The 24153-nt window shown below is 37.1% G+C and overlaps 2 protein-coding genes across 3 annotated transcripts in view; one reads left to right on the top strand and one right to left on the bottom strand.

Moving 5' to 3' along the window:
- Window positions 1-722: 722 nt before the first annotated feature.
- Window positions 723-2020, bottom strand: ino80c (INO80 complex subunit C). The gene is made up of 5 exons (XM_079895691.1): window positions 1715-2020; window positions 1506-1604; window positions 1318-1429; window positions 1075-1142; window positions 723-963 (listed from the first exon to the last, which is right to left on the bottom strand). Exons 1-5 carry the CDS (start codon window positions 1928-1930, stop codon window positions 832-834), a joined length of 627 nt encoding a protein of 208 aa, XP_079751817.1. The 5' UTR covers window positions 1931-2020; the 3' UTR covers window positions 723-831.
- A 4088-nt stretch (window positions 2021-6108) lies between these two features.
- Window positions 6109-24153, top strand: part of galnt1 (UDP-N-acetyl-alpha-D-galactosamine:polypeptide N-acetylgalactosaminyltransferase 1) — a 98030-nt gene continuing 79985 nt past the window's right edge. For both annotated transcript variants that reach the window (XM_079894037.1, XM_079894038.1), the window contains exon 1: window positions 6109-6464. The gene's annotated coding sequence lies outside the window, so the exon portion shown is untranslated. The remainder of the gene's footprint in view (window positions 6465-24153) is intronic.

Genomic DNA, 24153 nt, shown 5'->3' with positions numbered 1-24153 from the left:
GCTCACATCAAGTTCAAGGCATTGACGCTTGCTTACAGATCGACCACAGGCTCAGCTCCCTCCTACGAGCCTACATCCCTACCAGAAGCCTACGATAAGCAAATGAGCGACGGCTCGTGGTACTCTCACAGAGAGCCACAAAATCTCTCCAAAATCTCTTCATTCACGGTTCCATGCTGGTGGAATGATCTCCCCGACCTCACCCTGACAACATTCAAAAGACAGCTGAAAACTCATCTCTTCCAAGAGCACTTGACCTCGGCTCATAAAAAAAAGAATTCTTTCCTTTTCCTTGAATCCCTCCCTAGTCTGGTTTATGCTACTCTGACAACGCAAGAAGTGCTCAAAATAGAAAGTTTTTGACATTGCTTAGTCACTTACTCATTTGTAAGTCTCTTTGGATAAAGGCGTTTTCTAAATGACTAAATGTAATTTATGAAAGCCAGAGGCCATACAGCATCTTTTGATATGGAAAAAACAGCTTTAGGAGTCCAATTACCAGGCAAAACAATATCAATATGAGTATTAAATTAAATACTTTATTCATTGACCACATTGTGAACTGTTCTAATAAGGGGTTTCATGAGGTTGACAACAGAAATAGTTCCTTTTCTAGAGAGCTGTCTCTATTTATAATCTAATTCACACTGGGTTACTGGTTATAGTTCACACCAGTATTTGGATCCATTTAAGATCTTAAGATTAAGGAGTTACAATGAGCATTTGCATTCTTTCATATTTGGTTCACAATACAGGAGTCCATTCTAAATAATCCAATGAAAGTCTATGCCTGGAAAAGAGAGTCAACCCTCTTTATTTTGGGGTTCTCTCTCATGGAACAATGCAGGTGGCTTTACGGAGAGTCAGGTATCCGGTCACCACGTCTGTGGGCAACTGACGGATGTAGGAAAACTCCTCCGTTGATGCGAAGCGCAGTTTAGTCTGAGGATCAGTGTAGTTTGCCTGGGACACAGAGATGTAAAAATCATTAGGTGAGGTTAGAGGGTACATCCAGGCAATTACATTAGCAATGTTTCTACATTATTAACCAACATCATTTTACAACAGACTCACCAGTAGACCTGAGATGTCCGAGTACTTTTTAGCAGGTTTCATAGAAGGAGGTGCATCTATGCTGCAGTCTAAGAGAAAAACAAATAAAGATTTAAATATTGTCCAAGTAAATCAACACATTCACTGAGACTCTGACCTGAGATGTAAACACTCAATCTGGCAATTATTATTCTGATCAGATGTTTAAACTCTTATTTTGACAAAATTAATCAGAGTTTGATTACTTTTGTAAGTCATACTCACAGTTAGGATCAGATATTTTCCAGGGCAGCGCTTTCTCCGCTGCTAAAATCTGCTTCAGATTTTTCCAAGTCCTGTTCTTCTTCCCTGCTGCTGCTCCACCAATCCCTGAGTGCTAGTGGAGGAAAGACTTATGAATGTATTGAAATGTATCTAAGAACATCTGGGACTTTTTGTGAGAAGACTCTTACCACAAAGTTAGGGTTTTTAAAAGGCAGACACTTTGTAGCAGTCTCTATATCAACAGCTGCTGCTGGTTTTCCTTCAGAAGTCCCCTCCACTGGAGCAACCTGAGACAAATGCAACACCACCAACGAGAAACGTTTCATTGTTAGATTAAACATGACGTGTAAACAGCAACGTTAGTCCGAACGTCGAAGTCTAGTGTTTTTTTCTTTACCTGAGTTTGAGTAGTTGACGATGGAGGTTGTGTTTTTTTCTTTTTGCTGATGTTATTATTTGGCTGCGGTATTGTGTGGATCGCGGGACTGACGGCTCGCTTCTTGCTCCGGGCTTGAGCAACTAACGCCGCCGCTGTCTGTGCTTTACTCGTCGAGAGCGTCGCTGGATTCAAATCCCTTGCTTTTGCTATTCCCGGTTCAGAAGACGCAGACATTTGTAGTTTTAAGCAACGAACATAACCTGGAATTTTGGTAAAAACACGTTAGCCTACAGCTATATCACAACATCCTATTCACCCGGAAAAGATGATGAGACCGTGACAGCGTGCGTTTGTATTCCGTTGCTACAATCGATTGCGTCCTATGGTTCCGCTTGTGTTAAGGGTTGCAATATAATATTTTTGTAGAACAAATATAAAACATTATTGATTATTATATTAATATTTCAGCTCGTTTTTTATTTATTATTATTATTATTATTATTATATATTTTTTTCACAGCAGAATTCTAGAGTGACTGAGCCAAACATCTCTGTAAAATATTTGTAACATGTGACCCTGGATCATAAAACCAGTCACAAGTCGTACGGGTATGTTTGTGGCAAAAGCAAACAATAAATTGTATGGGTCAAAATGATCGATTTTTCTTTTATGCCAAAAATCATTAGGATATTAAGTAAAGATCATGTTCCATGAAGATATTTTGTAAATGTCCTACCATAAATATATAAAACATTTTTATATGTGTTTTTATATATATATGTGGCTATTTTCTCAATGTTTTGATTTATTTATTTATTTATTTTGCACCCTCAGATTCCAGATTTTCAAATAGTTGTATCTCGACCAAATATTATTTGATATATATATATTGTTTCATATAATTTGAAATAGGGCCAACAAATTGCCTTTTCCCATTCCCAGCAGTTAGAGCTGAAGTTAAGTTTGATTTATGCTTCATGACACTGACTAACTAACATGACAGTTTTATGCTTCATCACACTGACTCGTTATAGAATAAAAGAGAATAATGGCATTTATATTTCAATCACACGTGTTGCTGGGGGAAATAAATGACTAATTAACTTTGTTAAAAACAGATGTCAGGTAATTATTTCTCCCCTCTCTATAGATTTTGATTCAACACCCACCACAGTGGCACTGTCCTTAATGTCTCCCTTCTCTCCTTTCTTTGAGTGACAGAGAAATGTAATGAAAATGTACAAAAATAGATATTCCAATTTTAACCATTATCACAGAGTAGTGGTAAATTCGGGATTTTGACTGATGTACAAACTATAAGTCTTAAATATCTATATTTCTTCTCAATAAGGATGTCTATTTTGATTTTATTTTTACAGCAGTCATTGTTGCATTGAATGAATTATTGTTGTTTGCCAGTGTAGTTCATGGCCATATAATACTGAAAAGCACTTGAATTTGTTGGAAAAGCTGCATAGTTGTATAATAATATAAATATTAGGATACTTCTTTCATATTATGTCTATTTTACATTATGCCCACAGAAAGGAGACTTCAAAAGAGGTGAGTGTTTCCTTTCTTCATTTCATTCTCTGTTCTTGTCCTTTCTATGAATGCCACTACTTGTCATTTCACCTTTTCTGCCATCTTAAATGTCAACTTCAGAGTTCACTTTGTTCTCTTTCATATGGACCCCTCTGCATATTTTGAAATAAAATATTGTTGGAGACATAAAGAGAAAAATATGATGGAGAAATCACCTCATACAGATTGACACGCTCAGTAGAACATTATGTTGTCCTTGAGTTTATTCACAACACACACACACTCTCTCTCCTCTTCCTTGAAGAAAACAACTGAGATGTTGCAGGTTGCCGCTGATAAGAAGGGACAGAGCTCCTCTTTCCTGCTATAGTGTTGTGTCTACATCCTCTTTTGGCATTTGACCTGAATACAGCTGTTTGGTTCACCCCAGTTTAGTCCTGCTGTAGTGTTTTGGCTTTACTATGGATGAGTTACCGTTTTTATAAAAGGTTGAGAGAGGACTGGGGCAAAGAACATACTGAACACACTTGACGTCTCATTTATATTTCATCAAGACGAAGCTGCTACAAGTGGCTGGTGCATGCAATGCATAAATAAACTGGCTGGAAATTCTGTATTGAGGTTCAATTGCAAACAACCATGAATATTTTATGAATGCAACTTAACTGCAATAAATGAAAGATTGGGCTTTTTACCGGGCCATTGTTTAGAATGTGTGTGTGTGTGTGTGTGTGTGTGTGTGTGTGTGTGTGTGCGTGTGTTGTTAGTTTATGGAACAAATTAGAGTATTTCAGAAGATAAAACGTGACTAAACATGCAGTGTCGGTATTCCTAAATTGACATGGAATAATAGTGCCAGATATGACCCTATTTTCCAAATGAATACTATTGCACTCCTAAAACATAAGCAAAGTCATGAAAGTACACTTAGACACAAAAGGAATATATTCATTTTCATTTATTAGGTTTCTGCATATTAATATTGCTTTATTATTTTTACTAAAGCTGCTCTGAAGCAACTTCAAATGAACAGAATAGAGAGAATAAACTGAATTTTATCCTAGAAAAACATCAACACTGAAAATTATGACAAAGCAATTAATTTTCTGGAAGATTTTTACAGCTGCCAAGCACACAGGGCAAGGGTCATTGTTGTTGTTGCCATTTTGTATTTTCTCAAACCAGGACATGAGTTTTTTCTTTCTTTCAAAGTTCAAAAATAATCCCACTACAGGATGTCAACATTATAGAGCAGTTGAGCAGTTTATTTCAAAGGGGGAAAATGGTGGTAGGGGTAGGATGATGGCTGACAATATGTAAAATTATATAAGCAATGAAATTAAGTAAATATCACTTTGTAAAGTGTAAACATACTGTATTGACCAAAGTGCTATTATTTAAAAAAAAATCTAACACTGGACCCACCATTATTCTTTGACCCGAAAATGTCCTCAACTGTTTTACATACCACTGGCTTCAATTGGTGTGTTAGTGCAACACAACTAGGCAATAACAATGCTAAATTCAAATTATAACGGCACTTGTCATATAAACATAGAGTACTGTGCAAATGTTTTAGGCACATTAGTATTTTCACCCCAATAAAATTATTTTAAGCCAGTTATTTATATATTTTGTTGTAGTGTGACCGTAGGAAATATTAGTTTACATTTCCAAACATTCCTTTTTCCATTAATTGTAATAATCCAGTGAGATTTTTGTATGCACAAGGAGTCTGACAACAGCCGGTCTGCTCCACACAGAGATCCGATCTCACCATCATCGAGTCTGTCTGTGATTACATGACTAAATCCAGAAGAACTGTGGACATCAACGTCTCCAAGATGCTTGAAGAAACCTACCTGCAAAGCTACAGTACTGTGAAAAGTTTTAGGCACTTGTGTAAAAATGCTGTAAAGTGAGGATGCTTTCAAAAAATAGATAAATAAATTCATAAATAGATTGTATTGATCAATTATCTTCTACCAAAATCTCACTGGATTATTTCAATTAATGGCAAAAGCAATGTTTGGAAATGTAAACCATTTCCTACTGACACACTACAGCAAAAGATAAAAGAAACTGGCTTAAAAACTTTTTTGTGTGTGAAAATACTAACGTGCCTAAGACTTTTGCACAGTACTGTACATAAATAAATATAGTTTTTTAAAATGCCTTTGTTGTTGACATCGAAGGCTGTGCATCCAATCAAACTCTACAGTATTTTGACCTGTCACTTGATAATATACGTAACGCTACAATATTTGGCCCAGTGTTTTATTGATTACAAATTTTATCACACGTCTGCTGTTGCTCATGCAAAACGTCATACAACATCGTGAACATTATGCAATACAAAAGTGTTAATGTTCCTGGTCAGCCAAGGTCATATTAGTCATTTTGCATTTTGTTGTCCCAGTGCAATTCATGGATCATACATTTCAACACCTTTTTAAAAGTTTCATTTTAAAGCCATGATTATTTAATGTTGAGAACCATATGAACCAAAACCAACAATAACAAATTGCAAAACAATCTGGGTGATATTTTATGAGCAGTTAAGATTTCTTGGTTGGATACAACAAAACCCACATCCTTGTAAAACCAGAACCCAAGAGGGGTGGTTCCATGAGTTAGCAAAGGAATAAAAATACACAACTCTCCCATTCTAACACAAGAATGTTTTTCTTTACAAGGACGTTTATAAATGATTTAGCCAGAGGTTAGAAGGTTGTTAATAATATTTCCACTGTCCACCCATGGCTCTCATTCTTGAGTGCAACTGATGTCATTAATGCCATTTCATTGACAGTTCTCTTCCGGGTTGACAGAGTGGGCGGGTCTCTTCAGCTGCTCCGTCTCCGTTAGACCGAATAGCGGCGCTCACTCAGTGCTTTCAGCCGGAGCGCAACGCTCATCCAGCGGACGGAGTGTCCTCGATCCTCGGCCAATTTACACCATAATTACCAGCGAACAGGCCGCCCTGCGCGCACTAAACTAACGGGTTACCATCCCCCTCGGAACGAGACGGCGGATTTTGAGAAAAGCGCTGTATTTCGGGCCAGATCTCCGCTCGACCATGTTTGGGATTAATTTTTGAGGTACTACCATCTGAATATAACATTTTTTTCCAGCGCGTGGAGCCTCAGATCCGCACTGGGACGAAGCGAAAGGTCTCAACGGTCTCTGTTATCGTCTCGTGCGCTGTCGAAACGAGATAAGGTAAATCTTTTAATTTGTATGTCTATAATTTAACCCGCATAATTGTCGGCTCCCGAGTCGTTTTCTCGGGCTGTTCTGTTGCCGACTGTTTTTCTGGTCTCTTCATGTGTCAGTGTTAAGCAGAGACAGGAGGACTGTACAAGAGCAGCGATGTTTCAATACAGGAATGCGACTTTTCTAGCGTCTATAAAATGTATTGAAAGAAATCGCACCCGGACAGTGAAGACAAGTATGGCAAGCCGTTTTAACAAATTTTCCCCATTAAAACTTACCAGTAGCTTATGTGTATACTGGTAGTATTTTTTGGGGAATTTAATAAGTATTCTAATATAGTATATTTTGGAAACACTTTACTTGAATGTCCTAGTAGGCTAGTTATCCATGAGCAATACATTTCTTTGAATATTTATTAATCTTTGTTAACGCAAGTAACATTAATCTTTGTTAACGTAAGATACAACCCTTGTATTAATGTGTTAGCAAATGTTGAATTTAAAAGTTTTCAATGTTAGTTCATTAACTTATTGTGAATTGGTAACCTATACAATTCATGCATGAATGAGACACGTCTAGTATCAGTTGTTAGTAACATTCCTTATGTCACTGTTTGTAATTGTTTTTTTGCTGTGTGAATGTAATTATTAATCAAAATGGCTTCTTCATATACATTAACATTTGACCACTAGTTAAAACGTGACAGCAATTGGAATACATCTTAATGTCTAATAAATAGGTACTAATATCTATTCAATTGTTATTAGGGAATTGGAATAGATAATAATTACTATTAAAATAGTCACTAATAATGAAGAAATCAGTACTGAACATGGTGCTGTGCTTTCAACATTTGGAATACAGAATAGACAGAAATAAATGGCTTCCCGTAGAATTCAGTGGCAATGTTTTGTTTCAGTTTTGTTTTGTTCCGGAAACATTGGAGTAGTTACTTGACATTTTGGGATAGTGACTAGTAGCAAAGGAATAAGTACTGATAGGCCCTAATGATTTATTCAAAGGGTACTTGTCACCATCCTACCACTAGGTAGTAGGATCTATGTAACGAATAGCTAAAAAAGTTAGGCCTATTAAAAATGAAAAAGGCTACCAGTCTCTATTGGATTACTTGAAAGGGCTTGCCATAACTTTGCTGTTCAGATTGACTTGGCATGCAGCAGACATTTGCTCTTTTGAGGGCTGCCTTAGTTGAAAAGTCAAAAGTAGGCTGACTTTAAAAAGTGATCATTGAGCTGATCCTCAGTGAGTTGCTCCTATTCTACTTCTGTCGTATTTAGTGGTGGGAAACATTGACCTCCAGATGCCTTGTTTGTCTGTTCTGAATTATATAATTCTGCAGTGCTTATTATTGAATAGCACTCTCCTGTTAAAAGAGCTGTTTTATTGCTCAGTGACTCTCAGAAGTCCATTGATGACATGACAGACGAAATTGAGCATGCTTTTGACGAACACCCCAAGTTGTCATCATCACGTATTGTGTTGCTTGCTGCTAAAGCACTATAAATAAGTTGTCAGTCATGCTTACAGCCAACGACGCCCCTCAAACTGCTGGCAGATCGGGCAGCGTCCACTCTTTTAAATTTAATTACATTTGGGGAGCTCTGTGGTGGGGCCGTCTTTATAGATCCAGCGGATGATTGATCATCAAGACAGACGGTGCACTTATGTCTCAGTAATCACTGGTAGGACCATTAGAAGATGAGAGCGTGGAGACGGCGGACGGCGGGCCCCTGGAGTCAGAAATGAAGCTTTACAAGCAGAGGGTGCAGGAACTGATCTGTCATGTTTTTTCACAGAGGAGATAGAAGGAGCTATCCATTATTTATCTGCTACTTTCACTGGTCTTCTCGCCTCTAAACAGTGCACCGGCTATGTGGATTTCGGACAGACCCTGGCTACATGCGTGTTTTTAGTTGGGAGAAATTGATAGTCCCAGTGTGTGAGGTGGTAAAGTGTTGCCTGAGGGCATCAAATGGTTGCTGTGCTTGTAGAATACGTTAAACCTAAAAGGATAGGTGCAAAGCGTCGGTAATGCATCTAGTCTATGCAGGATTGTTTTAATTCAATAAAACTTTTTTTATTTTATTTCCTCAACTTTAACCTCAACTTACAATAACATTACAAAAATACTATGGTATTGCACAAAAATAGTAAAAAAGAAAAGGAACATGAGATGTAAATTTCAAATGGTTATAATAATAACCCTGGCATTCTAAGAATTAATTTGATAGAGATCATCTTAATGGAAAAATATCAATTATTATAATAATGGTGGCCTTTTTTAATAGGAAGTGGAAAATTCATTCTGTAGCAAAATCTATAAACAGACATCATATTTTGCTAAATTGCAAATAGGTTTTGATGCAGAAGTTTTTTCCTTTGTAAAATGAGTAGATTAGTACAATGATTAATTAATCATTAATTAATTATAGATCTTATTATGAACGATTCATCCATGTATTTTTATTTTATATAGTTTTTTGATGTTGTAATGTTTAATTAAAATGTCATATCTCAATCTTTCAGTGAAAATGACTCTCTGGTGATGTATACCGGACTTCTCCAATCATTTAGTCTGCTTAAACCCCGCCCCTCCACAATCGCCCAAAACAGCCACATCTTAAAATCCAATCAACAACCTTGAATAGAAGTTCCCAACCTACATTTTTTTTTCTGTTTGGATAATCCACCATACTCAGATTTAGACTATATCACAATATGGATGAAAAGATATGTTGCTACTTCCGTTTCATCGTGGCTTCGAATTGAAAATCCAAAAAGTCATTAAAAATATAATGTTCTTGGCAATAAGGTCAGGCAGATTTGAAAGTAGCTCAGTGCTGAGTTGTCTTGGAGAGGAGAGGCTGTCGGGTCCTACATTTATAGGAAATGAATCATATTCCATGGGACTGGGCTGTGCAGCGCAGCATGCTGTTTTCCCCCTCAGCAAGACTTCAGCTGAACTGCAGATGCGTGTGAGGCGCATGTTGTTGGGCTGACAGTGGCAGCGGCTCTGCGTCCGACACTCTACTGTGCGTTTGTCTTTAGCTTCATTCCTGATGTGCGTGTTTATGCTGATGTGTGTTTATGCTGATGTGTGTTTGTCGACGTTTGTGTTGGGGAAGTGTGTGTATGTGTGTGTGTGTGTGTGTGTGTGTGTGTGTGTGTGTGTGTGGGGGGGGGGGTGGTATTTAGTGTGTTCCTCCAAGAGGCTTTGGAACAATAGTCCCATTTTGTGACTCTCCCTAGCTGCTGCCCGGGCCTGGCCGAGCGCTTGCCAGAACAGACGGACAGATGGAAGGGATCGTGTTCCTGCCGGCACCTGGCATCACAGAGCACAGGAATGCCATTGTTTCTCGGTAACCCAGCAGCCGACTCGCTTTCCTGGACATGCTATGTCGAAGAGAGGGTGGAACTGAATTATAAGTCGTATGACGCACTGAATAACAGTTAAGAGTGCTGTTGACCATCATTGGGGCAACGTCTGACATGAGAGCTTGGGAGAGTGAAAACTTCTGAGGGAAAATCTAGGACTGTTGTCCAGGGTCATCGGTAATGGATTAGATTAAGACCCTCCGTTAGCACTTGTGAAGCACTCTGATATTGACATTTGGGTTAATGGGGATCTCCAGAGGGCCTGTAGACGAGGCGGGACCTTTAAGGCCATATTTTAATACATTCATCTCAAATAGAAACGAGTGCAAACAAATAATGTTTTGTAACCTTTCCAGCTCATCTCATGTCTAACCTTAAGCTGTTTGTTGAGTTTATAGATTGCTCTTCAAGATTACAGGTCTAAAGCCACGGTCACACTTGACTTTGAGCATGCAAACTTTCTTCGGATACTGCAGCGGTCATGATATGACGTCATGCTCTGAAGGAGTATAGTGTATATATAGTGTGACCACCCCTTAAGTTATTAGAAATAGTACAATTTACTGGTCTAGATAGTTTAAATTTGGTTTGCTGATTATGATCATTCTAGTACGCAGACACCTGTAATTAGGGCTGCACGATTAATCGCAATTTACACAAAATCGCACTGATTTGGCTTACCGCGATTATGAAATCGCGAAGGCTGCGATTATTTTGAATGTGCAGCTTGTCATCGATGTACGGCTCTGTAAACGCTGCTCCATCTGAAAGCGCTGTGAGTCTGAGTCACTTATAATGTGCATTTGAAAAAGCAACACACCTTTCCAAACATGAGAAGCATTTATGAACCTCTTGTCCAACAAAAGACAACATTTAATAACATGCTTTTACTCCAAACTCACTTCATAACGACAGTTGAGCATCATACTGTGAGATGATGTGGCTTCTTACACAGAATAAGGCATGTTTAATCAATCAAAGCGTTTCAATCCTCTGTTTATTCAACTACAGCGATAATATGATGCCCATAGTAGGGATTTCCTGGAATGATGTGGTGTTTGTACTTCCGCGGGGCATATTTGGTGTGTCTGCATGAGAGCGCCCTCTGGTGTTCAGATGGAGCAGCGTTTACTACCGATCAGCCACACCGCACTGACAAGCTGCGGAGAAAATAATCGCAGCCTTTGCCAAATCGCGTGTGGTTTCATTGCGATTAATTGTGCAGCCCTACCTGTAATCCATACATTGACATCCCTGAATGCATAGCGGAAGCTCACTCAGCTCAAGTAAAATTTTTGTGCCGCTATACAGAATTGCATTGCTTTCATTGTTTTCTGAACACTTCCTCCATGTGCATTTGGGTGGGCAAACATATGTGCTTTTAAAGTGTATCTTAAGTACTATTATAAAGAGAATGTTGTTGTTTATGTGTATATATATGGTAAGAGTTATTATTGGCATAGTTTGTGATTTCTGTCTTCTATTTTTGTTGAATGTGACCTAAAACAAAAACCTCCCCCTGTTAAGCTATCTGGAACTGGCTGATGTGCCAGTGTAATTTTAGTATCATTAAGTCAAGTCAAGTCAAGTTTATTTATATAGCGCTTTTCACAATACAGATTGTATCAAAGCTGCTTCAAAGTATTAAATTAAAATAATACATCAATAATTACTATTATAGTTTTAATATTTTGAATTTGTTTTTATTTTATATTTTTCCATTTTCATCTTAATTTATAACATTTTTTAGTCATTTTGTTCTGTTTTGTCATTTTTATTACTTTTTTTTATTTTTATTTTTTTTAGATAGCCTATGTCTATAAGTTTAGGTTTTTATATCAGTTTTAGTTATTTTAGTACATCAATCTAAAGTTACGAAAATGAGAAATGTTGGCAACTAGCTGAAATAAAATCTTTTTATTAGGGCTGTCAAACGATTAATCGCGATTAATCGCATCCAAAATAAAAGTTTGTGTTTACATAATATATGTGTGTGTATGGAGTATAATTATTTTCTATATATAAATACACACACATGCATATATATTTAAGAAAAATGTGTTATTTATATATAAAATATTTATATATAATATAAATTATATATAATATAAATATATATACACAGTATATACATGCAAATATTTCTTAAATATATACATGCATGTGTGTGTATTTATATATAGAAAATAATTATACACCATACACACACATATATTATGTAAAAACAAACTTTTATTTTGGATGTGATTAATCGTTTGACAGCCCTACTTTTTATATTTTATTTCAGTCATATTTTTTGGTTTAGTTTTAGTTAGCCTAACTGTAATAACCCTGGATGTGCACATTTAGTAACTGGAACGGTTTCACTTGAGTTTCAGGTGAGGAACTGAAACATCAGGGAATATAGCCAGACAGAAAGGGGAACTGTCCTGTGTGCGGCGGTGGAGCAGTAGACAGATGAGATCAGCATAATATACTTTTGAAAAAGTAAAGCAAAAGAGCTTATATGTGGAAATGGCACCAAAATAGGCACGTTTTGAATAGTATTAGTAAGTAGGATGTTCTGTGTCTAATATAAAACAGAAAAAAATTATGTATTTTCTTTGATGTTCTGGTGAAAAAAGTCATACAGGTTTGGCACAAAATGAGGGCGAGTAAAGAATGTCAGAATTTATATTTTTGGGTGAACTAACGTTGGAAGTTCCAACCATGTGTTTGTCTAACAGAGGCAGCTGGGCTGTAATTACATTTGCTCCAGAGTCTTTTTGCTGTGGTGGAGATGCAGATCTCCAGCTCATGGTCCACCGGCTAGCAAATTCACCACAATTATGTTCTCTGTGATTTCTCATTCAATTGGGGGTAATATCTGTAGGAGATGTTGACAGACTATTGAGCCTGTGTTCCACGCTGATCTGAAATGAAATTAAAGCCCATTACGGCCATTTGATCTGTGGCCCATCGGTCGACGTCGCATGTTCTTTATCGTTAGGCCGTCTATCAGATAGCGTGACATCATCTTTATGCTGCCATCTTGAAATCCCACATCTTAAAACTGCATTTGGAGCGTATATTCGGCTTTGTTGACATTAACAAGATTATTTCTCCTCATACTGGGCTGGAGGATGATTAATCACAGGAGATCCCCTTCTCCACGCATTGGGATTCTACTTTGATTTCCTTTCATCTTTGCTCTTCACAACTCCCTTGCTATCATTCTCTCCCTCTCTTTCCCTCCTCCTGTTTTTTTCTGTCTATCTTTTTCTTTCTCTTCGCCTGTCATATTTAGCAATGAATCATTTTGCCTTCAAGCGCAAGGACCTAAATGCAATATCACAATTTTCTGATCTGTGCCAGTTGAGAGACGATGATCTAAATTGATGTTTTGTGATGGCCGGAGTTTTATAGGCAAGTATTGTGGTAGTAAAACTTGTTTTATATTGAAAAACATGCAGAATGTGGAAATGGTTCAATAGAGCAGCCGGCAGAACTTCGGAATTAGGCTGGAGTAATGAGTTAGTTGTCCACTTGCTTCCGTCCCTTAATGAAGTCAGAGACATTAAACTATATTAAGTGGCGGATGGTATAATGGCCCAGGATGTAAAGTGACTGGCTTTAGATCGGATAACAGGGGCACAAAGGAAACAGGCAGATTACATCGTGATAAAGAGACGTGCGCTGAACAGAACTATAGAAACTGGGATGTTGGTCGAGTTACAGACGCGTGTGCTGAAGAGAACCGAAACTGGAATGGAGGTTTGGTTACACAGTTGAAGAGAGAGCTGTGTTGTGTGAATGTGAGTGGAGGTAAAGAGGGGATGTAACATTGAGACGGGGGTGATTCTTGGATTTCACTCTTTTAGGGGCTCAGCTTCTCGCCGTGCTGATGTGAAAAAGTGTGAAAGGATGTGGGTTTGAATCTTTCTTGACTTGACATTGAGCACAATGTATTGATACCATATGTTGCTTTTTAGTAGATATTATTAATGTATTGCTATCACACTATATTGAATATACACTGTTCAAAAGTTTGGGGTCGGAATAATTTTTTCTTTTAAGAAGTCTCTTGTTCTCACCGAGGCTGCATTTAAACACAGTGAAAAAACAGTAATAAATAGTTATTCTGTGAAATATTATTCCCATTTAATAGAACTGTTTTCTGTTTTAATATTTTTTAATAGTGAAATCATTCAAATGAAAGTTTCAGAAAACAACTTTCTGACCTTCTCCAAACTTTTTGTCTGTAGATGTATATTATTTAACAGTTTGTGGCAGTTTCTGAACTAGTGGTCGACCGATATATCGCCGAGGCCGATATATCGGCCGATATTTGGAATTTTTTAGATATCGGCATCGGCCGATAAATCTTTCCGTTTGGCTGATATATTTCAAAACAGTTTGTGACTGTGCATTAGCGCTTTTTTCCACTGACGCGAACAGAGCGAGCGTGAATGAACTGAATACACTCGCTCTGCTCCGCCCAGCACCGTAAAACAAGCCACTCAGAAGTGAAACAGACATCTGACAGACACAGTAAATGACCATTGGCATTCGCTTTCTAACCTGACGCTACATTGTGTTACACACAAAAACACTCCGGCGTGCAGCAGAGTCTATTCAAACAGTATCGTGATATGTCAGATCCGCAGCCCAGCGGTAGCTCCAGTGGGGGTCACAGATGTGATATAAACAAATTCAAACAAAACTGAAAACATTTTACCTCACAAACAGTCAAAAATCCTGTAACTGGCTGTCCCTCAGATACGCGCGTTGTTCTCGGGTTACATTTAAACTAGACGCTGTTTTCCAACGGACTCGCGTGCACGGAAAAGCTGGGTCGCGTGCATTACAGATCAGTTGGTCGCGTGAGGTGGATGAGAGGAGAACACTATGTAATAATATTACGTTTGAAAATAAATCCTTGAAAATGTTATTCACTATATACTGTATTTATCCATGATTGGCGTAATATCGTGTGTAGTATACATTTTCATATGTTCATGTATGTCATGCAAATACATGTGACGGCTTGCAACGTTCTAAAGAAACAAACAAGCAAAACTAAACGCATAAATCATTATTATTTAAATATACTTGAAGTAAAACAACCTTAAAAAAAGGTTGAACTATTTAAACTATTTTAAAGTAAATAGTGTAAATAAACTATGTGAGATTTATATTTAACTATGTTGTACATAAAATGTATGTAATCTCACATACTATTTTGTCATTAATTTATGAATATTGTTTAGATTGGTTCATTAATGGTAAATGTTATTTGTAACCTGCAGTAAGCAGCAGTAATTATTTATGTGACTGAAAAAATGACTGTAAATATTAAAGCAGACAAGAAGTTGCACTAAAACTTTATTTATTGAAGTGTTACCTTACCTTTTTGTTTACATTTTAATTTCTTAGTAAATATTTTTTATTGCAAAAAGAATTTTGCATAAATAGTATGTACAATAAATGTTCATTTAGTTTCACCAATATTCTTTATGTCTCTCATTTACTGTATTCACATGTATTGTATCGGCCTCATATCGGCCAATCGGCCAGATTGCTTTCTCAATATCGGCATCGGCATCGGCCATTAAAAATCCCATATCGGTCGACCACTATTCTGAACACAGAACACTTATATCACTGTATTTGGCCCATAACCCGTACGCCACATATACCATAAGGAAGGATAATTTATAATTATAACTTTAAAGTTTCACAGATTTTTGGGGGGCTAAAGGCCCCCTAAACAGTTGGCTAAGCTTTGAGACGAAGATGAAATTGAGCACATGTTGCAGTAGTGAAAGGTTAGTGAGATGATGACTGGTGACCTCATTCTGTGCTTTATGACTCTGAAATGTCTTCTGATGTGCGTATTGGAGGAAAAACCTGGCGTGCGTGTGCTGGATGCCCTGCTGTTAGCGTGTACATTTGACAGTGCTTCTGGCCTTCTCTGAGTACAGATAGTGTTTTATGGAAATGGGTCATCCTTAGCCAAAAGGTATCAGAGCCAGACTTGTCTAAAGGAACAGCACTGAGTTGGGCCTGCTAATGCAGTCCGTGCAAAACAATTCCACTATAGCGGACAGGCCAGTTCCAGTAATATGTTACATCTGCAGTATTTGACTAATTGAATCTTTTCCTATCAGTGTTACAGAATTTCTGTCACGATTAGCCGTAGCCTTCATTGTAGCAAACTTTTTTGCAATGGGACTCATAAGGCCACAACAGAGTACAGTTATTATAGTTATAAAACTAAAACCATAAAAAACTGCTTGCTCAATTTCACCTCTTTGCTTTTTGTTAATCTTTAACTTGATGCTTGACAGCATGAAAGGCATCTTATCTAAATCAGCAAGTGGCCAGTGTTAATCGCTAAGCTAACAGGCTAATCACAACATGATTCAGCAACAAGCAATGTTTTTTTTGCTTTCTCATTTTTATTTTATTTTATTTTATTTTAATCGTAAACAATTCTAAATAATATTCATTATTATTACATTTTTTTTAGGATATGGCAAATATTTTTATATTCCCATTCGCCAACTCTGTTTACTTGCAAACTGTCACCGTAGTCAGATTATCTGATAAATTATGTTTAGGTTTGCTTTAGGGGATAGAACAGCTTGCTTGCTCAGGCTCAGCTATTGCTGTCCTAAACGTCTCCACAGACCTCATTCTGCAATGCTAAGTCCTCATTTGCGGCATGTTGAGCTTGTATCGCTTCTCAGTCGATGGGAAACCAACCCTAATGGTGTTCATGTTTATGTAGCTGGTCTCCAGAGTTTAAGAACCAGGCATTTTGCAACTAATTTACAACTACATAGCATGATGCTTAACAACAATGCTGTGACTTGGAAAGAAGGGTGTAGGTATCCGATGTGAAGACCACTGAAGACTTAAATAATTATACATGATACCATATAATGATGCAATATGAGGATTTTGTTGTGTGATTGCTGCTTTGCTACACAATTAATTTTAAAAGTGAACTAATTCCGACGTGACGATTACAGCATTCTGTTTAAATCTACTGCCATTATGACAAAGGGAATTTTTTAATCCATTTATTCATTTTTGTAGCACAATTAAAAACAACTCATACTGGCCAAAGTGAACAATAAATCGTTACCATATCAGTTTTCAGCAAATATTTTGGATATTGAATATTTAATTGTAGGCTACATTTAATTTAGATTACCTTTGACATAATGCTCACTTAAAGTTAATCTTCAAAAACACAAACAATTTAATAACACTGTTAAATGTGATCTTTAGCAGATTTCAAAATTAAAATCCATTTCTCATACTGTACATTATAATGTTGTGATGCCTAAATTCACTTGTAGCATTTAAAGTCATTGGTTTTAGTTATTATCTTGATTAATTTAGACAAAATACTATCTGCAATTCTGCATATTATCAGTAATCTTTCATAACCAATAATGTTATTATCATGTGCATGAACGCATTAACTAATCAGAGGTGTTTTGATTGTCTTATTGAGTGAGATGGAAGTAGTCTGGTCTACATGTTAGTGATTCATGCTTCTATTTGCGGTGACACTTGAAAATGAAAGCTGAAGAAACATCCCTTGACACTTAAAAAGAAGCTTTAGTACCAAAGTGAAAAGCCTAGTTGGTTATTTTCAATTTTGATATGTTGCCCTCCTTGCTTATGCAGAGAGTGTGACCGTATTCACTTGGGTTATAAACAACTCAATGTGTAAATAAGAGAGTCATTCTGTACAGAGTCCAGAACCCTGTGTGTGGACAGTCGATGAGCTCATGCTGAACTGCAGGGTCTCTTATGAAAAAATGTGAACTTACAATGAAGCCTTCATTCATTATAACAGGATGAGTGTTCTAGTGTTGTTGTGTTGCTCGCTTCCCATGTATAATTTGTAAAAAAAATAATAATAACAGTTTGTGTCAAGAGAAATAATCTACAATTGTCAGTAATTGGAGCCCTAGTACTGCAATTAGGGCATTATGACAAAAATCATAATTGTTGATTATTCCCTTGAAATTGTAATTGCGATTATTAATTACGACTATCACAATTTACTTTGAATGATGTTTTGAAAACACTCTTCCTGAAAAACTTGTATTGCTTTTTTCTAGCATTAAGCCTCAAATGTCAAATATAAAAAAAAGTAAAAATATGCATGGTATTATAATGTTATACTAAAACTACAATTAAAACAATGGGGGGAGAAAAACCTTAAGATAAGCTGTAGAGAAATAAAACACACATCTTAAGCACACAGAATAATGTAAGTGCACTGTTTTTTTTTTCTTCTAATTGTGCCTATGAACGATTACATAATTGTGGAATCCGTAACTGTAATCGCGATTACAAATTTGAGTAATCGTGCAGCCCTAACGGCAATGTCTCGAGAATTTACGCACACTGTCTCTCTCGCTGTTTTCGCTTTGAGCAGGAGTGACGACAGCTTGCGTCCTTTCTCGAGAGGAGATGCATTCTCTCGTTTCACAACCCATTTCATTGCGTGTGTGTGTCTAGCTGGTTTGGGGGGGTTGGCAGACGTGACTTGTCCATAGCGCTTGCATCTGTGGCTGTGCCTCCCTGAAGTGTTTACTCACACTGCGCTCTTGATTGATTTTCTCTCCCATGCAGTCGCCCTCTGTCTCAAAAGGAGAGAGAAAGGCTGTGCAGTGATATCATCAGGGTTTTGCGGGGTGCTCTCTACAAATGGCTTTAAATAAATCGTTTTTATGTTCTCTCATTTTTCCGCAGCCAAGCTTTGTCTAACGACGACACTGCAATGTAGTTCAGTTCAATCAAGTACATTAAAACTCTCGCAGACATTAAACTGTTATCATTGCTTTGTGTCTTCTGTTACATTAGTGCACTAGTCTGTTTGAGCAAACAAAGTAGTGGGGAGTGGGGTAAGATGGGTCACTTCCTTAATCTATCAAACCAAACTGTATTTCATTTTTAGACACATGGCCATAAAATCATATACTGCTAGAATTATTATTTATTTATTTTGTATTGCAAAATCAGTTTCCTAGAATGGCAGGTAATCATAAATTTTATGTTCAAAGCAAAATGTAAAAATAGACTTTACATGATGGTAAAAATTGTTGATTTGTTATAATTACAAATGTAAATTATTTGGCTAAAAAATAAGCCATGAATTATTAAATGTTGCATTTTGCCCAAAATGTTAGCTGTGGGGTAAAATGTATTACTGCAATTTCAAAATGTTGAAAATTGTTGCATTACATTAAAATATTTTGATTATTAAAACATTTCCTGGCTGGTTTATGGAAATGTCAGATTATGCTAGGGCTGTCAAAAGATTAATCGTGATTAATCGCATCCAAAATAAAAGTTTGTGTTTACATAATATATGTGTGTGTACTGTGTACAGAGGCGGACAGAGTACACAGCTACATTACTTGAGTAAAAGTACAGATACCCCTTGCTAAATTTTACTCAAGTACAAGTAAAAGTACGACAGTCAGATGTCTACTTAAGTAAAAGTACTAAAGTACTTGTTTTTAAAAGTACTTGAGTATCAAGAGTACAAGAGTACATTTTTTAAAATATTGCATTACTACTGCCACAGTGCTTACACTGGTAAACACAGCAAACACAGCAAAGCGAAAACTATCATTAACTTGTTCAGAAAATTGAAATAGTCTGGCGAGGTGGGGCCACGGGTTGGCACATTCCCGGGATGCAATATTTTTTTTTCCCAGGATGGTAGGGGAAGACTCATGAATATTCATTAGGGAAGTCATCCCTGATTGGTCTGATGACCTACCCCTAACCCCACCCCTAAACCTACCCATCACTGGGGGTCTTATGACCTCCCTAACCCAGCCCCTAAACCTACCCGTCACTGGGGTTAAGACCAATCAGGGATGACTTCCCTAATGAATATTCATGAGTCTTCCCCTACCATCCTGGGAAAAAAAATATCGCTCCCGGGATGGGCTTCATCCATTGTTTCGTCCATGGTTTCGTCTCTTATCTAAATCTGACCATGGAGTTGACTTTGGCGGAAAGCTGAAGGTGATTGCTGATAGGCTGTCCCAATCAGTGGTGCCTGCACAATCCAATCACATTTGAGAGGGTTTCCGAGATGTTTCTTTTTTCCTTTTTTAAAAATTTTTTTTAGAAGATGTAACGGGTACTCACAGTTATGGATAGAAATGTAGTGGAGTAAAGAGTACAATATTTGCCTCTCAAATGCACTTGAGTAAAGTCATGAGTACTCCCCAAAAATGATACTCGAGTAAAGTACAGATCCCTCAAAATTGTACTTAAGTACTGTACTCAAGTAAATGTACTCAGTTACTGTCCGGCTCTGACTGTGTATAATTATTTTGTATATATAAATACACACACATGCATGTATATATTTAAGAAATATTTGCATACATATACTGTTTATATATTTATATAGTTTATATTATATATAAATAGAATTTTTTTTATATATATAAATAACACATTTTTCTTAAATATATACATGCATGTGTGTGTATTTATATATATATATATATATATACAAATTTTATTATACACAGTACACACACATATATTATTAAAAACAAACTTTTATTTTGGATGCGATTAATCGCGATTAATCTTTTGACAGCCCTAGATTATGCATTGGTTAATTGTTTTTTTTCCCCTTCTCTCATTTGGATTAATGTTTTATTTGCAATGTAAATCATTCAAATATTCCCCAAAGATTAATTTGCTGACACTTTATTCTAATTTCAGTTGAAATATATTTAGGCATATTAGTTTTAGTATTAGATCTAATTTCTTCATGCCTAAAGGACAACCTTTAAAGAAGTGGCACAGCTTACCCACTCTCCCCTGCTCAGTCTATGCTCAGTCTATTAGCACAGCTTCTCCTGTCCTGCAGGTTTCTGAGTTATCATCATGTTTCAGACTGTGCTGCATGTTTGCACTATGCTTTCAGTAAACTTCGCCTGCAGACCACAGTCTGCCACAGAGGAAGAGCTCTCCACAGACCTGTGATAAGGAGACAGGCCTCAGCGGAGCAGAGCTGTGTGGGTGTGCTTCTGTCTGTGTATTTCTCACTTCAGCTTTTTGTGGCTGCAAAGGACCAGGTTCACATAAAATTACGAGAATTCAAACGGACAAATCCAAGAGCTGGACATGAGCAGTGAATTGAATGAACACTGAAAAAAAAAAAAACTTAATCAGTCTTAATACAGTTTTTTAAAAATATTTTATTACTAGCCTAACTCGTATAAATGTAATATAAATAAAGACAGTAAGTAAAAAAAAGAAAAAAAAAAAGAACAAATAATCCAATTACAAGCAATAGCAGAAATAAGCACATAACAGAAAAAACATATACAAATGAAATAAACAGTTATTTTCAGGTTTTTCATGTAGGTCTAAACTAGATTTTCAGGTACAGAGATGGTAATCAAATATAAAATATAACTGCATAGTTTCACTGTATAAATATAGATTAACCCGTATTACAGTTCTTTAGTCAAGAGCAGTTTTTTCCTGTTTCTTGTTTGATTAACATATAAAAACAAACAGCTGCAGAAATATTAGGCTGCTGTCACTTTACGAGCTGCACAGATCTAATATACTGTTACAAATGCATTTTATCTCTCACAGGTTCACTTGAGACATAACTGACTATGTTTACGATGATACTCGACAAGACGGGCATATTGACAATTTTGTGTGAATATGTCCGTTCAAGCTCAGGAAGACGTGAAAGAATATTCGTGCACTGTGAGACGCGGTGTTGGGTGCGCGCTTTGGATGTGTGTTGCTGCGCACACAAAACTTATCACCAGAGATGTATAAAGTACTAGAGACCCAGACTTGAGTAAAAGTACAAGTGCTCTATCAAAAAAGTGACTTGAGTAGAAGTTGAAGTGCTCTTTAAGCAGAATACTTAAGTAGAAGTACTAAAGTATTCAACATTTTTTGTACTTAAGTATTGCAAGTAGTTTATTTTAAAATGTACTACTCAAGTACTGAAAGTAAAAGTACAAGTATTGTGTTATAAAGTTATTAAAGAAAACAGTCAAAAGTTTGAACATCATATTGTTTATATTATTTCAAATGTTTAGGACACTCACAATTAATTTGGCAAAGACAGGAATGTAAAAGAGCACCTTAAAACAGATCAAATATGTCCCTTCCCCTTTTAAAGCATCCCTGTCTTCTCTTCCCTGCTTGTGCCTTTTTTCTCCACAGCTTATTGGGTATTTATCAGCATGTAACTGATCTCTGGAAGCTTTGTTTATGTCAGGGAGTTCCTGGAATGGCTCTTCTTCATGTGTTCCTTATATGGACTAAATGTGCATAGGGCGCCCTCAGGCTGCCAGTATTGAAAACACAGTACATCAGAGTATCCAGCGCTCATAATGATTACATCTGCCCATTTTGGTTATAATTTAAATAAATATTATTCCTCTCTATAGAAATCTGACTTAAAGGCCATGTTGCAGGTTAACAACCACTGTCGATTAATGGGTACATAAATCACTCAAGATATGTATATCATTTTTAAAATGTCCCAAAAATGGCCTTAAAGACCAGTTTTTTACGTTTTTGGTATTAACGGTTTTTTTACGCAACTCGGTGATGACGTCACGTTGGGGAGAAGTGGAGGAAAGGTAGCCTCAGCCTAGTATTATGGTGCGTTCAAGCCATCTCGTATAGATCGTATTTACGAGTTGAACGCAATTAAACGCCACCACAATGTCGTAAATACTTAATAATTAAATGCATGGTCCGAGGAGAATGAGTGGAGAGTTGGTGAAGTGTTCTGGTGAGTTGCTATCATTTAACAACGCAGCAATGAGCACTGGAGCTAGTCTACGAGCAGCAGTGCACAATAACCACACTTTTTTTTTCTTTTCATCTAGAAATAGAAGGCATCATGCTAGCTATATGGGTGTTTCTAAGCGTTTATCTCTTCCTCCGGTGAAAATGTTGTTGCAAACGTAGCCGCCGCGTGTCTGTCGCTGTGTTTGGCAGGTGCTTGTGTGGGCGCCAGCGGCGGTGCCGTCCCATGGAAACTGCGTTGGAAAGCTTGTTGTGCTGTAGGGAAGTGAGTGTGTTTTGGTCGCTGGTCGAGCTCACCCCGCGACCAGATGTGACGTGCCTCACTCAGCATCCAGAGTTTTTACACCCAGCACAAACAGTAGTTCACCATTGTCAATCTACCTAACGTTATATATTTCTATATATTTATCTATTTAGCTGCTAGCTATCTATGCTATTGCTAACGTTATGCTATCTGGCTGTCTGCCTATCTCTCTATACTAGCCTATCTATCTATCTATTTATCTGTCTGTCTATCTATATCTATTTATTTATCTATAATCTGCGCTAACGTTATCTGAATACTCTCGTCTGCTACTCGTCTCTCTAGTCACTCTCAATGCGGGCCGCGGGCTTTGGTAAATTCTCTCCCCAACGTGACGTAATGGCATTGTGGGGGAAAGGAGAGTCGTTGCAAACCGCTCTACTTTTTCGTATTATATTCCGCTTTGTGATACTCAACGACATAAAATACAATGGATAACAGTTTAAATGTTTATTACCAACAAGTAAATAGCACAAATTCGATGAAAAAAAAAACCTGCAACACGGCCTTTAAACCTATTAAATCTATCAATATTTGTCAAAATCTGCACAATTTTGAGCTAAAAGCCCTGAGGGACGTTGTTTGGTCAAGCGCTTTCATGACGACAGCACAGGAGTTTTTTTCTGAATGGGAGCGGCTGACGCTCATAATTCATATTATAGGTATCGACTATTTTTTCCTGATATATAACTTCTGACACAAATTAAGACGTAACTGTCCCTATAAGTTTCTCAGAATAAAATAGTGCTCAAATACTGAAACTTGAGTCTTATATAATTTTAATGATGTATAGTTTGTCAAGGTAATAACATTACATCTAATAGTAACTTTAAACTTTTTAAACAAAGAACGAATGATTCAGTGCGTCGGCGTCCTCATGAAGGCTAACAGTTACGCACTTCAATCTATATGAATTGTCTTTCACTCCGACAAATGAAAACATGGACTCTAAGTAGGGCCAGGGGTGGTCTCCTTCCTCACCCTCACTTTCACGATCACTCGAAGATGAAGGTGGTGTTTCTGGTTCTTCCATCTCGAAACAAATGAACAAATCTCAAGTGTTCTCATCAATGGAGGCAGGCAGTAGAGCGAAAGGCAGAACGGGAGCACACGCGGTCTTCATCGTTTGATTCGCTGGGCCAGCTTCATCAAACCTGGTGA

This window comes from Squalius cephalus, assembly GCF_949319135.1.
Source record: "Squalius cephalus genome assembly, chromosome: 15".
NCBI classification, from domain to species: Eukaryota; Metazoa; Chordata; class Actinopteri; order Cypriniformes; family Leuciscidae; genus Squalius; species Squalius cephalus.
The sequence above is the reverse complement of the archived record's forward strand: the minus strand, read 5'-3'. Positions and strand labels throughout refer to the sequence as shown.